General features: G+C 34.0%; 1 protein-coding gene across 1 annotated transcript in view; it reads right to left on the bottom strand.

Moving 5' to 3' along the window:
• The window catches only part of LOC138710776 (RNA-binding protein RO60), a 47836-nt gene that overhangs the window by 27704 nt on the left and 6228 nt on the right, over positions 1–13904 (bottom strand). Inside the window, exons 2-5 of the mRNA XM_069841881.1 lie at positions 9181–9401; positions 3661–3847; positions 3418–3570; positions 127–338 (exon numbers count right to left, since the gene is read on the bottom strand). Of these exons, the coding sequence (XP_069697982.1) occupies positions 127–338; positions 3418–3570; positions 3661–3847; positions 9181–9360 (732 nt within the window). The 5' untranslated portion in view covers positions 9361–9401. The remainder of the gene's footprint in view (positions 1–126; positions 339–3417; positions 3571–3660; positions 3848–9180; positions 9402–13904) is intronic.

Below are 13904 nucleotides of genomic sequence, written 5' to 3'. Positions count from 1 at the left end.
TTGTTAAAAAATGTGGTGTTTTGCTTACAATATAGATATACCAGTACCCAAAAATATATTTTACAAATGACAAAGACGTTAATTACAATAAGTATACTTAATTTTAATAAATTTATTTTATCTCACCTCCTTTGACTTCAAAAAATGAGCTGGGACATGGTCAAGTGAGAGGGAGTGGGATTCTATGAGTCTTGCAGCATTATGTTCATCCTCACAGTGCTTGAAATCTTCAATAGTTTGCAAGTAAGATATTACTTGCTGCGCTTCTTGTTTTTCACCAAATTCCTTCTTCATTTCTTTCAAACCACGAATAATGTACCTCAAAATTGCAGAGATTGCTAAAATAGAAAGAGAAGTAATTCATACAGTATTCTTCATTACTAAAAATACCAGTATTTATTTTTATACTAGATCTTGTAATTACCGTATTTACCCGTGTAACAGATGCACTTTTATTTTTCGATTTTATAACAAAAACTACAGAATGTCCTTTATGCAAGGAAAAAAGTTTAGTGTAAAAAAATATATATATTAAAGGTATGCCAGCTCCAATGCTGAAATAATTCATAGAATGTGTAACGATACATGGGCTGCGGTTAATTTATATATCGATTGCGTCACACTTAAGATGATCGATAGTTAGCAGCAGTTGTATAAACAGATGATAACTTGTAATGAATACAGCGACAATAAGACAAGACAATTTATTGTTATTATTAATACTAGCCTTGCATATTTCACTCTCAGTTCAGCATCACTGCTGTCATTGTCACAGATTATATTCCTCTATGCGCTTATTACACAGGGAATTTTTTTTTAACGCGAAAAATTGTGGTGTGTCCATTAAGCAGATAAATATGGTATTTTAATTTTACATGAAAAATAAGCCAATGTGATATTTAAAATTAAGGATCAAATACAATAATAAAATTATTGGAATATAACAAAAGCAAACAATTATAAAAGGAAAAATTCATTATAATAAAATTACAATCTGCTAATTAATATGATCGGTGTTTTGTATACTCCTAGATTTTTTTAACAATGTAGAGCTTTGCAGCTTTCATAAGTTTTAACAACCTACATAAAAGTCTTCTACAATCTTTGCATCAATGCTAGAATCTGATTTATACTTTTCTTAGTCAAAGATCAGAGATTGTTTAGTGTCAAAAGCCTACAAATTAGAGCCCTGCATTTACAAATTTCCCTTGAGCATGAAAAAGTGACCATATAGTTGCCTATTAAACCACTATATGATGCAAATGTATGAGACTCTATCGCTCACCAATGAACTTAGAACAATTGATGCTTGAGATGAGTAAAACACACTCGTGACAGTTGCCCAGTAAACATGGATGGGGAAACTAGACAGATTATGGAGGTCAAATGTTTCAGCCACGAACACAAATTAAGCAAGCCATTAGAGTTCAGAAGTTTTTTTTTTTTTTCCTTATAACTAATGGCAGGTACTTGACTGTTTGTCACTAACCTATATGAAGCCAGTTGTGTTGACCAATTTACTGACAAGTCATTGCCCAGAATATGCTATAGGAAGCTGGTCTACACTACACCCACAATGAGATGAGATGATGGAGATTTCTTGGGATGCCACAGGGGAACCGGAGCTCTCTGAGAAAACCCCAGTGTTACCTGGACCATGGGTTTGCCTGACACAAGTTATAAATCAGGGGTACACCATGGATCGAAGCCGTAACTACAGGATTATAAGTCCAGTGCTCTAGCCATTAGATCATAGTGGTGGCAAGCTCAGAAGTAATATGTAGGAAAAATTAGTTACAGAACGAACATAAATCATTATTTAATATCGTTTCTCTCCATTGTTATTCCTGTATTATTTTTATTTTCGAGCCAAGGGCATTTTATATCATATTTATTCTTGTATATTTATATTTTTGATCCGAAGACATAATTTAATACACAGATTATTCAAGATTCATGTAGTGTACAAGATGAAAAATGTACAATTAATTTTCATTCATACAGCATTTGAAGTACAAGTGAAATTGAGCAATAAATATAGTAAACAGAAATCAGAACGAACATAAATATAATTCCATTATTTAACCTTCATTATCGCACAGAATATATCTAATTCACTGTAACACAATAAGGTGTAATGTAGGCTGTGGGAGCTTCCAAGTAAAAATTTAAACAATTCCCGGTCGCTTTCTGCCAATCTCCTTTCACGCAAGATAGTTCACTAGTCAACATGGTTTAGAGTGCTCTTCGCTCAAAGAAAAAGTCCTCTAGTGTGGGACCTTTGAACAAATACGAGAGAGCAAAAAATTTGCATTGCAGTGTTCTACTGCAGACATGTCTTTCTCCACAAAACAGAACACATGGGCAAGATATACAGTAGCAGCCAAAAAGTAATGCTAAGGATTATGTATCACTTTCAACTCTACTGCCTTTGGCTAAGACTGAAACCCAAGAACCTTGTATTCATAACAAGCACAATTGCTGGATCATTGAAATGGGTAACAAGCACTATACTTCTTTTTTAAAATAAACTCTCCAGCTCTTAATTTGGATGGAAAAATATGTGGTTTAATATAAATATCTCTTGTTGAAAATAATGAACGTAATTATTTACTTTAATGGCACCATGGATTTACCCAATTTGGCACATATTAGCATCTGAACATGGAGATAATCTTGTATTTTTGACTAATAATGATTATGAAAGAGAACAAATGCTTAAATGCTTCCCAATGACCAAAAGTTTGAGACTTCAAGACCACAAGGTATTCATTAACATGGGTTCTTCTTGAACAATTAATTTTTGTTTGTTGTGATAATAAATTAATAAATACTTCTTTTCCTCTAATTCTGAATAATGCTGGGAGAGAAAATTATGGACATAATGTTGAACGATATGCTCAAGCCAAGAACAGAAATGGTCAAGTGCATTATAAAATTAAAAATGTGTCCTGAGCAAAGATAACAAAAATAATGTGCCTTTGCATAGCGGCACAATATACAAGAACTCATATACATCATTTGGCAGCTAAAGACATTGTAAATTTCTATAATGGAACATAGTTGAAAACTATCAGGAATGTTAATACTACGCACACAGAATATTCATCTTGTCTGATTCAAGAACAATAAGTAGTTTTTGTGCTATGATATCATACTAATGAAATAGCCCTTTGGAGTTTCGTGATATTTTCTTATCATATTCCATTTGGATTTTAATCAGTGAGTTTAAATGTCCAAATACATATATTTTGAGATTATAATCAGAAGCATATTACTCAATGAAAGAATCTACTTCAGACAGAAAATAAAATCCATGCATATTCCTCACTGTGTAGCCTATATAAATGCAGGTAAAATAGTACAATTCTCATTACGATCTATAGCAATTAAATGAAACTTCTTGCTTGTCCTTACCAACATCATCTGATTTTGGATGAGACAATTTTATAATGTCTCGGTGTGTCCATCCATATCGGCCACGGAATCTTGTCACACATTCTGCCAATTCCATTGGTTCCTTCTTCAGATACCAGTCAATTATCACACGCCGCCAGCCATGGCCCCATCCTTCAACATGAACAGTATGTAGAAATAATAAAAGAAACAGAAATCATAAGGAGACAATAACAATCAACAAAGTCATTTCCCAAAACTTACCTGAATTCGGCTGAGAGAGGTCATGAGCAAACTTGACAAACAGGAAAAGATCTTTTGGAGCCTTACAAACTGTCTTAATGGCATTGTATGCTGCTTCACGTAGACGTTCACTGTCATTTTGACGGGCACACAATGCCAAAGTAAACACTAGTGACTGGGGATGTGCAGAGTATCCATCACTGAAAGCCTGAACAACAAACGTATACAGTAAAACTCTGGTAGTCCGAAATTCCAGACAATCTGAACATGCGAGAGAGAGAGAGAGAGAGAGAACAGGAAGGAAAAAAAATCAATTTAATGCAACAGTATCATTTAGAAACTCAAACTGTATAACATACAGGACAACTTACTTTATCACTCGTGAGTGAATTGGTTCTTGTTTCCTGTACTATTATAATATTCTGTCAGCTTCTTCCTCAAATTTCTTGTGAAATTAAAAACCTGATTACTTCTGTTTCTTAACAAAAATGTGTGGGAATAATTACATATCACTCACTCAAGTTTTCGCATGGGTTGTAAAGAGGATGAAAACAATGAATGTCTTGGTTTCACCCAAGTACAGTGAAAACTCAAAAAAAGAAAAATATAGAAAATCAATAAACTGTGCCAAGTGAGCAATGTCTAAGAATTCAAATGATTAACAAAATGACAATGGGACCACAAATACGACGGCAAATCAAAAAACAGTGAAAGCGGATTTTTTTGTATCACACATTGGACAAGTTTTTGCAAGAAGACCAGGTCTCATGGAATTGGTAAACAAAATTTAGACACATACATGCATGCAGCTGACAACTGTACTAACAAAGCACAAGTGGCTGGCAGTTGCACATGAAAAATGGCGTCAGTTCATAATGAGCAGTACGCAGCTTTGAAATTTTAGAGGGCATGGTGAGGTCCTTATGTATTCCATCATTACTGGCAATGAGAGTTGGCTTCACCACTATGATTCCAAAAACAAACAGGTGAGCAGTCTGGAAATCACCCAGTTCTCTGACGCCAAAGAAGGCAAGGTTGTTCCAACAGAGGGAAAGGTAATGGTGGTTTCCTTCTTTAACTACAATAAAATGGCCTATCAACATGAAGTGCCCACACAAACCACAGTTACTGGGCAGTATTAGGTGACTGTTTTGAAGACCCTGGCCGAACACAATGGATGATAACATACTAAGCTGCATCCATCTGGTTGGTGCCTACACCACAATAATGCACACTCTCACGTTTCCAACACTTCTGCCCAATATTTAGTCTGGCAAAACACTGAATGTGTGAGCCTCCTGCTATCCCCTGGGCCTCCATGGTCTGTAATAAGTATAACTTTACGTTTCAGGATCATGAAATATTTCTCGCCATTTGAAAATAAATTAGAGCAAAACAGTTTTTTCATAACCTGTGTCAGAAAGAGGAGAAAGTTATCATTACATTATAAACAATGATTACTAATAATTTAAAATCAGTCGGAGTTTGAGAGATGTAAGAGATCTTAATAACAATTCTGCTGACTCACTTATTTGATGCAAACAGGTGTTGTGTATCGAAAATGGAATATCTTTTAAAACTGAAAAAACTTTTTAGTTCTTAAATTTTATACATTTTGGTAATTTTTATGTTTCATTCATAAAATAACAACACTTTAATACTGTATCTTTATTTAGCTGCAGCCTTTACAAAGCCAATTTTGAAAAAATAAAATAATAATAATAATAATAAATAAAAAAGTAAACCCCATTCCCTGGAGCATTAATAATTTTCCTAGTTTATAATACATAAATCTAAGGAAGAACAGAACCTACAGTAAAATCCTTCGTATACAGCACCCAAATAACCAGCAATACCAAAACAACAGCACTTTTGGCTAGGTAAAAAAAAAATATATATATATATATATATATATATATATATATAGCCATTCATGCGAACGGGAAGAGTCAGACGAATATGTGAGTGGTTTTCATGGATCGCACATGCCGCACATCATGTCTACTCTTTGCATCGTTCATGCATGAAACCATAGACAAAAAAAAAAAACCGTTATGTCCCTGGAGTATATCGGGTAGCATCGGTAAGCTGTCACTTGGACCTTGCAAATAGTGATGAGCAGGAAATAATTGACCTGTGATTTTATAACAGTGATCTAAAAATCACGATCACACCTATGATTAAACAGCTCTTTAAACAGTGATCACAGTTCGAGGGCTAAACTGGTCACCAGCAGCGACAGTTCATGTTCTTTTCTCACTGCGTGTGCTGCGCTGCTGTGCTTATACTACCTAGTCACAAAACTGAGAACAAGTACGCCCGCAAACTGTGAGCACCCGATTTTAACAATACATTCAGTGTAGCCAACTCAGTAGATTTCAGGCTGATCCTGGTAGAATTCAATTTCTTAAAGACGGAAAATATACTACTGTCAGCCGAAAATCTGGCAGGATTTTACACTGGTTAATTGATTCCATTATTGTAAGCAGTGAAGTTATTAATAATAATTATTAATATTGGCTACACTAGTCAACTAGTAAAATTACAATAATAACAGAATTTTACCAAATATGACAATGATTTAAAAAATAACAATGTTTCATTCATCTTCTGAGTGATGTGTGAATGATGTCAAAATTACTAATCTTCCGTTTTATACGTAGGCCTATATATAATATTTCACTTCAGGAATACTAGACAAGATCAAATGGACAATCATTATATTGGGTAGCCAGACGACAAATGTTCAGTTTGTCTAAATAAATAAATAAATTAATTAATACTAACTTCCAAACCTTTAATCTATTTTTAAAATGATGAAACGTCTATATTTACAACTCTGTATTGTGCTCATACTTGGCTTCTGTGAAGTATTAACACACAACCTCAACATTTTCTCGCTCTCTCCTACCATGTGCGAAATATCAACAGTATTGAAACATCGCACTGATACGCTCTGATGAACGGGGGAAGAATAGACTGTTCAGTGTTCACCTCAAACAAGTTCACAGTTCAATCACTGTTTCACTATCTAAGATCACCGTAATCATAAATGAGATCGAACAGTGATCACAAAAGAGCAGTTTATCTCACCACTACTTCCAAATAATGTGCAGAGACGATATGTTTAAATTTACAACTTGAACTCGCCTGTTTCGAAGGGGTGTTGGATGAATCTAAATAGGAAAGTGTGAAATTCTCTATTCCTATAGCATGTAAAAATTTCATTTGAGTGATAAATAGCATCATGGCTATTATCACTAAGCAGTGCTGTTGCACACTGTATTTTGCGAAATGCAAGCGAAATATTCTTACACTCAAATCATCAAGCGTTATTTCGTCTTCATATTTGTGATGTTGGCTACACTGCTCTTCACATCACATGACCACCATTTAAAATTGTCATAAGGTTACGAAAACTTTTAGTATTTTTTTTTACACTATTATGTATTACTGTATTACAATAATTATGAACTGATTAATGTACATTACCGTATTCAGTATTAAAAATAAACATTGTACATATTTCAAAACTTTATTTTTAAATATCTATATGAAAATTACTAAATTTCAACATAGAAAAAGATGTTTGTGCAGTACATGTGTCTTTACATCTATATATATAATTTGAACTGGTAATGGAAATTACGGGAAAACGGCTGGACGGATTTTAATAAATGACCCCTCATTTTGAAGCTTGGCACTCAAAGCATTTCGGAAAAAATAGTAGTTTTCAGTGAAATGTCAATTTTTAAACATAATTTTCCTATTTTCCAAAACCCATCTGTCGTCAGTTTTGAGAACTAGCTAATAGCATTCACGGCCGACTTGATATTCCCTTCGCTTTTTTGTAAAGGAGAAGCAAAGCGATCATCAAGTCGGCCGTGTTGCATTACAGAATGAAACAAAACACACACTACAGTAAACAATATTACAGGAAGGCCATGATCTGCAAGAATGCTGACATATTTAGAGCTCAAATTAAATTGGTTATTAAAAACTTAACTTATTAAAAATAATTTACAGGTTCGATTCTGTGGTGTGTAATTTTCTGGGTACAGCTGTGTATTGGATATCAAAAACTACAAAACTTGAGGTGGTTTGATGACATTATTACCATTAGAAATGAAATATTATTGCAGTTAATGCCATGATGTGACTATTTTTCATTAATTATACATAATAATGGTCCATGGGCGTGAATTTGAACTGCCACTGGGGGAGACCCTGGTGTACCAGCATCATGCGGAAGTACTGCATGAAGTCTGCAGCCAGGTAGTGCCACTCGAAACTTCTGTCCAGCAGCCAGATCTTGGGGTCCTCTCGTTTTAGATCGGATTCGCATTCGCTCTTGTACATATTAATGCTATATTGATGATATGACAATGAAACGTTTTGGGGTTATATAAGTAGATGTAGAGAATAACTTAAATTAGATTTTGATTTCTATATTTTCTGAGTTGCAGCTATATAGTATATATAGTATATGTTATTGAAAGCTATGAAACTTACGTAAGATAATAATATTATTAAAAATCAAATATTTTCATATATTATTAATCAAGTTGGGTTGGGTTTTTTCCATATATTTAATGGCGGTGTGGTGTAGATATTTATATGCATGGTTCTCTTCAGTACTGGCTCGAGAGAGAGAGTATCTTTCATTATTATGGAAGCAAATAACTTACAGAATGTCTGGTATTCTTTATTGAAAATAAATCTGAAAAATGTTTATTTGAACGTCTAATGAACTTAGTTTGCAGCATTTGCTGCACAAGCCACTAGTAACCTATAAATGTATTTTCCAATTATCCAGCAAAATCAGTTATCTGGCACTGGCTTTGTCCCAAAGTTGCTGGATATGAGGAATTCTACTGTATTTATTTTCTCAAAAATAAAATAATGATGATGATGATGATGATGATGATGATAATAATAATAATAATAATGTGGAAGATAAATTTTCTTTAATGAAATTATGGCAAATGATAAGTACAAATTCAGAATCAATCCATGTGACGTATGGAATAAGAGCATACAAGTGCAAAAATGAATAAAATAGCAGTTGTGCAAAAGAAAATTCTCTTTAAAGACAAAAATCTGTTGATTTCCTCCGTAAAATATTTTACATCTTGAGTACACAACTTTTAACACTGTATCACTTCGGAATATGTATGATAAGACTTTCTTGTGTTAAATTGTTTACAAGGTACGTTAGAATTTAACACAAGAAAGTCTTATCATACATATTCCGAAATAAAATATTTACTGAAAAATGAACACATTCTAACAATAACTTGCAACCAACAAAGGATAACGCTGACCTTTTGACATGATTGTCATACCAATGCTGATAACACCATGAAATTCAGACAAAACCTTCAGCAAGAATATTTCCGATGTCATGCTCGTGTATTCTGCAAAATGCAGTAAACCAGCAGAAAACAACACAGGTTTATAATGGATACCTCTTAAAAATTACTATTACATACATACATGAGATTCATTTGCCATAAAAAAGTTGAAATTAAAATTATATACCTTTACAATGTGTACTACTGCATCAGTTTCTTTCCCATCAGCAACTAATGCCTCTATGGATGTCACATTATCTCGTTCGAAGTACTTGTGCACATAGCGATCTCCCGGTTGATAAAGAGGTGTCTCACGTCCATAATGAAGGAACCTCTTTAGTTTTACTTCAGAGGATGTCGATGTCATCGTCAGGAATTGCACCACGTGACACCGACTATGTAGCTTCTCTGCAAGACATAGTTAACTTATGTAAGTCCAGGGAACACTCATAAACTTCAATATACATATTTTCAAAAGACTGTATTCCTGAAGAAAGTACAAACTGTTAAATGACACTTCAAATAAACTGACCTTACTGAAATCACTATTACAATAATATTAAAAATCATCATCATCACCATGAACTTCGACATTTAAACCATGAGATCTATGACGGTATTCTAAGAATGATGATATTGATCCCTCCACCAATATCTAGGTCTTCCCTGATCTCTGTGTCCTATTGGTCTATATGCAGAAGTTAATTCTGTAAATTTGATGATTCTTCCACTATTGTTGATAATGCTGAATTTCTGTGACTTGATTGCATTGTTAAAAAATCACCTCAGATTACACCGTTATTTCTTTTTCTCTTTCTTGCATTGGTTTTATATTCATAACAAATTATCCATGTAATATGTACTATTCAAAATTTTGTTTTTGTAAATGGTATACTTTGTCTTCTATGCAATCCCTGTTTAGGGAAAGTGTTTATTAATAATAACTCATCCATATTACCGAAAAATGTCATGATGGAAAGTTAAGTATACAGTGACTAACTACACTATTGTGAGTTAGTGTCAACTTCCACGAATTCGTCACTGTTCACGAAAATCTCATTACTGCTAAATAAACATAATTGGACTGCTGAATAACAAACACTATTGTAGATCAACGCTAACTATGTTGACAGTCATTAACAACACTACGAAGATAATGAAGAGGATAATGATGGCATGTCACCTTTGCTACTGTCAAAGTCAGCTGCACTGGATGCATTGTCTGCCATCAGAGCACATATCTGACTTCTCGTCTTGATGTGTTAGAAGATTTAATCTCTGCCACACTGAGAACAACATTTTAAGTAGGGGAACAAATGAGATGTGACAGATGTTAAAATAGCATTTAGTAACATCCAGTAATAGGCCTACATTGTTTTCATGTAAAATTATCCATAACGTTCACTTTTAATACAGTAATATTAAATTTTGAAAATATGTGCTTAAGAACATGCCATATTCCGCTTATAACATGCTTTTCACCCAGTTCTATCAAGAGTGATGACATTTTATTATAATTCCTTCAAATGTATCTCATTGGATACAGTCTTGTGTTTTTAACAAAATAGCTAATCTTCATTGCTTTTCAATCAATTCTGTTTAGCTGCTCCAATTTAAGCCTACCTAACTTAATATTTATATATTAAAGCCTAATATACTCTGGCAGATTTTTTTTTTTTTTTTTACAGAAAAGAAAGCAACTTTTTCAGTGAAAAGTAAAAATTGTAATTATTGTAAGAGAATACTCCGCGCATATTTTTTCCCGAATTTAGTGAAGAAAAACTGGGGTGCATGTATTATTTGAAATTGGGTTGATACCGCTTTGCCTCAAACACTGGATCCCGTTATAATATAGCGTTGTCCGGCCTCACACCTTGGTCTGTCTGATGTAGAGTTAGGCAACATGATTCTTTTTCAGAAGTCTATTTCAACACATCATATATTATGAATTGATTCTAATGATTCTTTCCAGTCTGTGATTCCAATTATTCTTCTGAATCATTAATGAACAACTCACAACTCACTCCTTTGCAAACCACAGGTAGAACAAAAACGTTTCTGCATCTCTCTCATAGGTGGCATGAGAGGTGAGACATTGGATAGTCTCTTTCTGATTGGCTGGAACCATTCATCATGACCTCCATTAGTCTATAAAATTATCCAAGAGTGTGTTTCCTAATTTGCTATTGTAGGTAGAGTACCGCATGCTTCTACAACAGCATGTGAAGATTATGACGAGTTTCTTGAAACAAATTGCTATTTTATTTAGTTTTGGAGTAGGTAATCATTATGTAGGATTAATTTCGTGTAAATAAAACACAAATTACAGCCTATTTTCTTTCTTTTTCTTTTTTTTTCTCTTCTAAAATTAGGGTGCGTGGATTAATCGATGGCGCGGAGTATTCGCATACATACAGTATGTTACCTCTCATGACATTGCTAATAAAATATAAAAATCATATTTTCGAAGTTAATTTCAATTTGAGCGCATTTATTTATGGTTAAGAAGTGGAGGTCAAGCAATAAAAAGTTTGTTCTGTATAAATATTTGATTTTTGTGATTTTATCTGTTTCTCTGGTGACCAAAGGCCCGTATGTTTCTAAGACTGTGAAGTTACTGTGGCAAAATATTTTTCGTAATATGTGATAGTGTACGGATTTCCTGCTACTTGGTGTTCATGTAAATGAAAGATTTGATTAGCCTATATTTCGCGAAGTTATATCATTGACTTTTTAGGTTAATGATCCTGGAGAAGGCAGGACCAAGTGTAGTATGTAGTTTGTGTGGCAGTTGTCAATGGACGGTTTTGGGATTTTCAAAGAAGCCATTGTTGAATATTGAAGAACTGCTATCTTCTTTTTGTTAAGACATGGTGTATTATCAGACAAATGTCTTTGTGCAAATTGTGGAACTGTGGAATAAGTGAGTTTTCGTGAGAATCAGTGACAGATTAAGTTTGGTTTAGTTCCGGATTTTGATATGCCTTACATATAATATTAGCTTTTTAGTAGATAGGCAGAAAGCAAATTTTTCGCTAAGGTCGAGGATCAGTGACAGATCAGGTTTGGTTTGTTCAGGCTTCTGATATACCTTGCATATAGGCTTACGCTTCTTGATAGATTAACTTTTTGTAAGATCTAGGATCACTGACAAGTTAGATTTGGCTTATTCAGGCTTTAATATACGCTACATATAAACGTTTTAGGTGCCAAAATTTGAAAAAGATGTGTAATTGAATACCTCCCTGGGATTAGGATCTAACCAACAAAACAGTAATTCGTGTTTCAGGAGACAGGAAAATAAATTCAGAGGCATATTTCATTTTAGACCTGTATTTGAGACATTCCATGAAAAACAGGCCATTATTATGAATTTGTCATAATTTTTTTTTCAGGTAAAAGTTTTGTAAAATGGTATACATAAAACCCTGAATTAAGTTGAAACATATTGCCTTTTCAACTGCTTTAAAATTTTAGTGTGGTACATCTGCATTTAAGATGACCTATATCAGCCATTTCCCGCTAGACTGTAACTGCATTGTTTTTTAGATTCTCAGTTGCTTAACAAACATTATTGTGCAACTTTTTCCTGTTCTGTGTGAAAAATAAATATATATTTTAACACATGTTTATTATTATAACGTTATAAATGTGTTAAGTAATTATTAATTAAGCCAGTGAAAAAAATTAAAGTCTATGTCCCACACGTGACTTAAAATAGTTTATATTTTGTTTTGCAAAAGAAATATATTCATTAAAAAAACTTTGAGTAACTGTTTTCCTTCTTTTTTTAATCAACAATTGCATGACTACATTTTGAAATTGTTTCATTAATTACAAAGAATTAAATAATAATTTTCATTGTTGTCCCACACGTGACCATCCTATATGGGACATGTATGCAATCACCTTTGTAATCAAAACAAAACTTGCTCTCCAAGTGTGTTAGAAATTCAAAGTGCTCTTTGATCACACACAAGTGTACTTTTATTTACTGCAGTTGTTTTCTGTAAAGGACAATGTAAAATGTACATTATCCATTCTGACTGCCAATCTAAGGACAAAGACACTGTGTTTGTGTTGCCTTTCTATATGATGAAATCATTCGATCGGGTAATGATGAGCCGAAGTTAGAAATAATATGGAGTGATGGGCCATTGTCAGAATTTTAAAATAAGTTCATGATAAAGATGCTGGAAATATAGGGTATTTCAAAAGTCAGTTCAAGCATTAAACCACTATAAATATTACAATATTTGAGATAGGAAAAAAACAAAAACATCACAGTGTTAGGCAAACAACGGGGTTTAAAGAACATTGAGAAAATGTCTGCCGTTCTCCTGTTCAACGTATAACATTCTGTCAGCGACACCATGCACAGCATTTTGCAGATAATATCTTGGAATACTTGCAATTTCTTGCGAGATGGCATCTTTCAGTCGCAGTAGAGTCGTTGAATGTGTCAGAAAAACTCGTTATTTAAGGTAATCCCACAACCAAAAAGTCGGTCGGATTGAAACCTGGAGATCGCGGCGGCCACATTGTTGGAAAGTGCCTACTGATGACACGATCGTCAAACATCTGCGTAATTAATTGTTTTGCATGGCTAAAGATGTGGGGTGGAGCTTCCATATCGTGGTTCCTCAGTCTAGGGATGACGAAGTTCTGTAACATGCTTAGTAGTGCTCCCCATTTACTGTAACAGTCTGTCTTATTCCATTATTGTCCACACCTGTGGAGTAACGGTTATCGCGTCTGGCCGGGAAACCAGGTGGCCCGGGTTCGATTCCCGGTTGGGGCAAGTTACCTGGTTGAAGTTTTTTCCCGGGGTTTTCCCTCAACCCAATATGAGCAAATGCTGGATAACTTTGGGTGCTGGACCCCGGACTCATTTCACCAGCATTATCACTT

The sequence above is a fragment of the Periplaneta americana genome, chromosome 12 (assembly GCF_040183065.1).
Source record: "Periplaneta americana isolate PAMFEO1 chromosome 12, P.americana_PAMFEO1_priV1, whole genome shotgun sequence".
NCBI classification, from domain to species: domain Eukaryota; kingdom Metazoa; phylum Arthropoda; class Insecta; order Blattodea; family Blattidae; genus Periplaneta; species Periplaneta americana.
The sequence above is the reverse complement of the archived record's forward strand: the minus strand, read 5'-3'. Positions and strand labels throughout refer to the sequence as shown.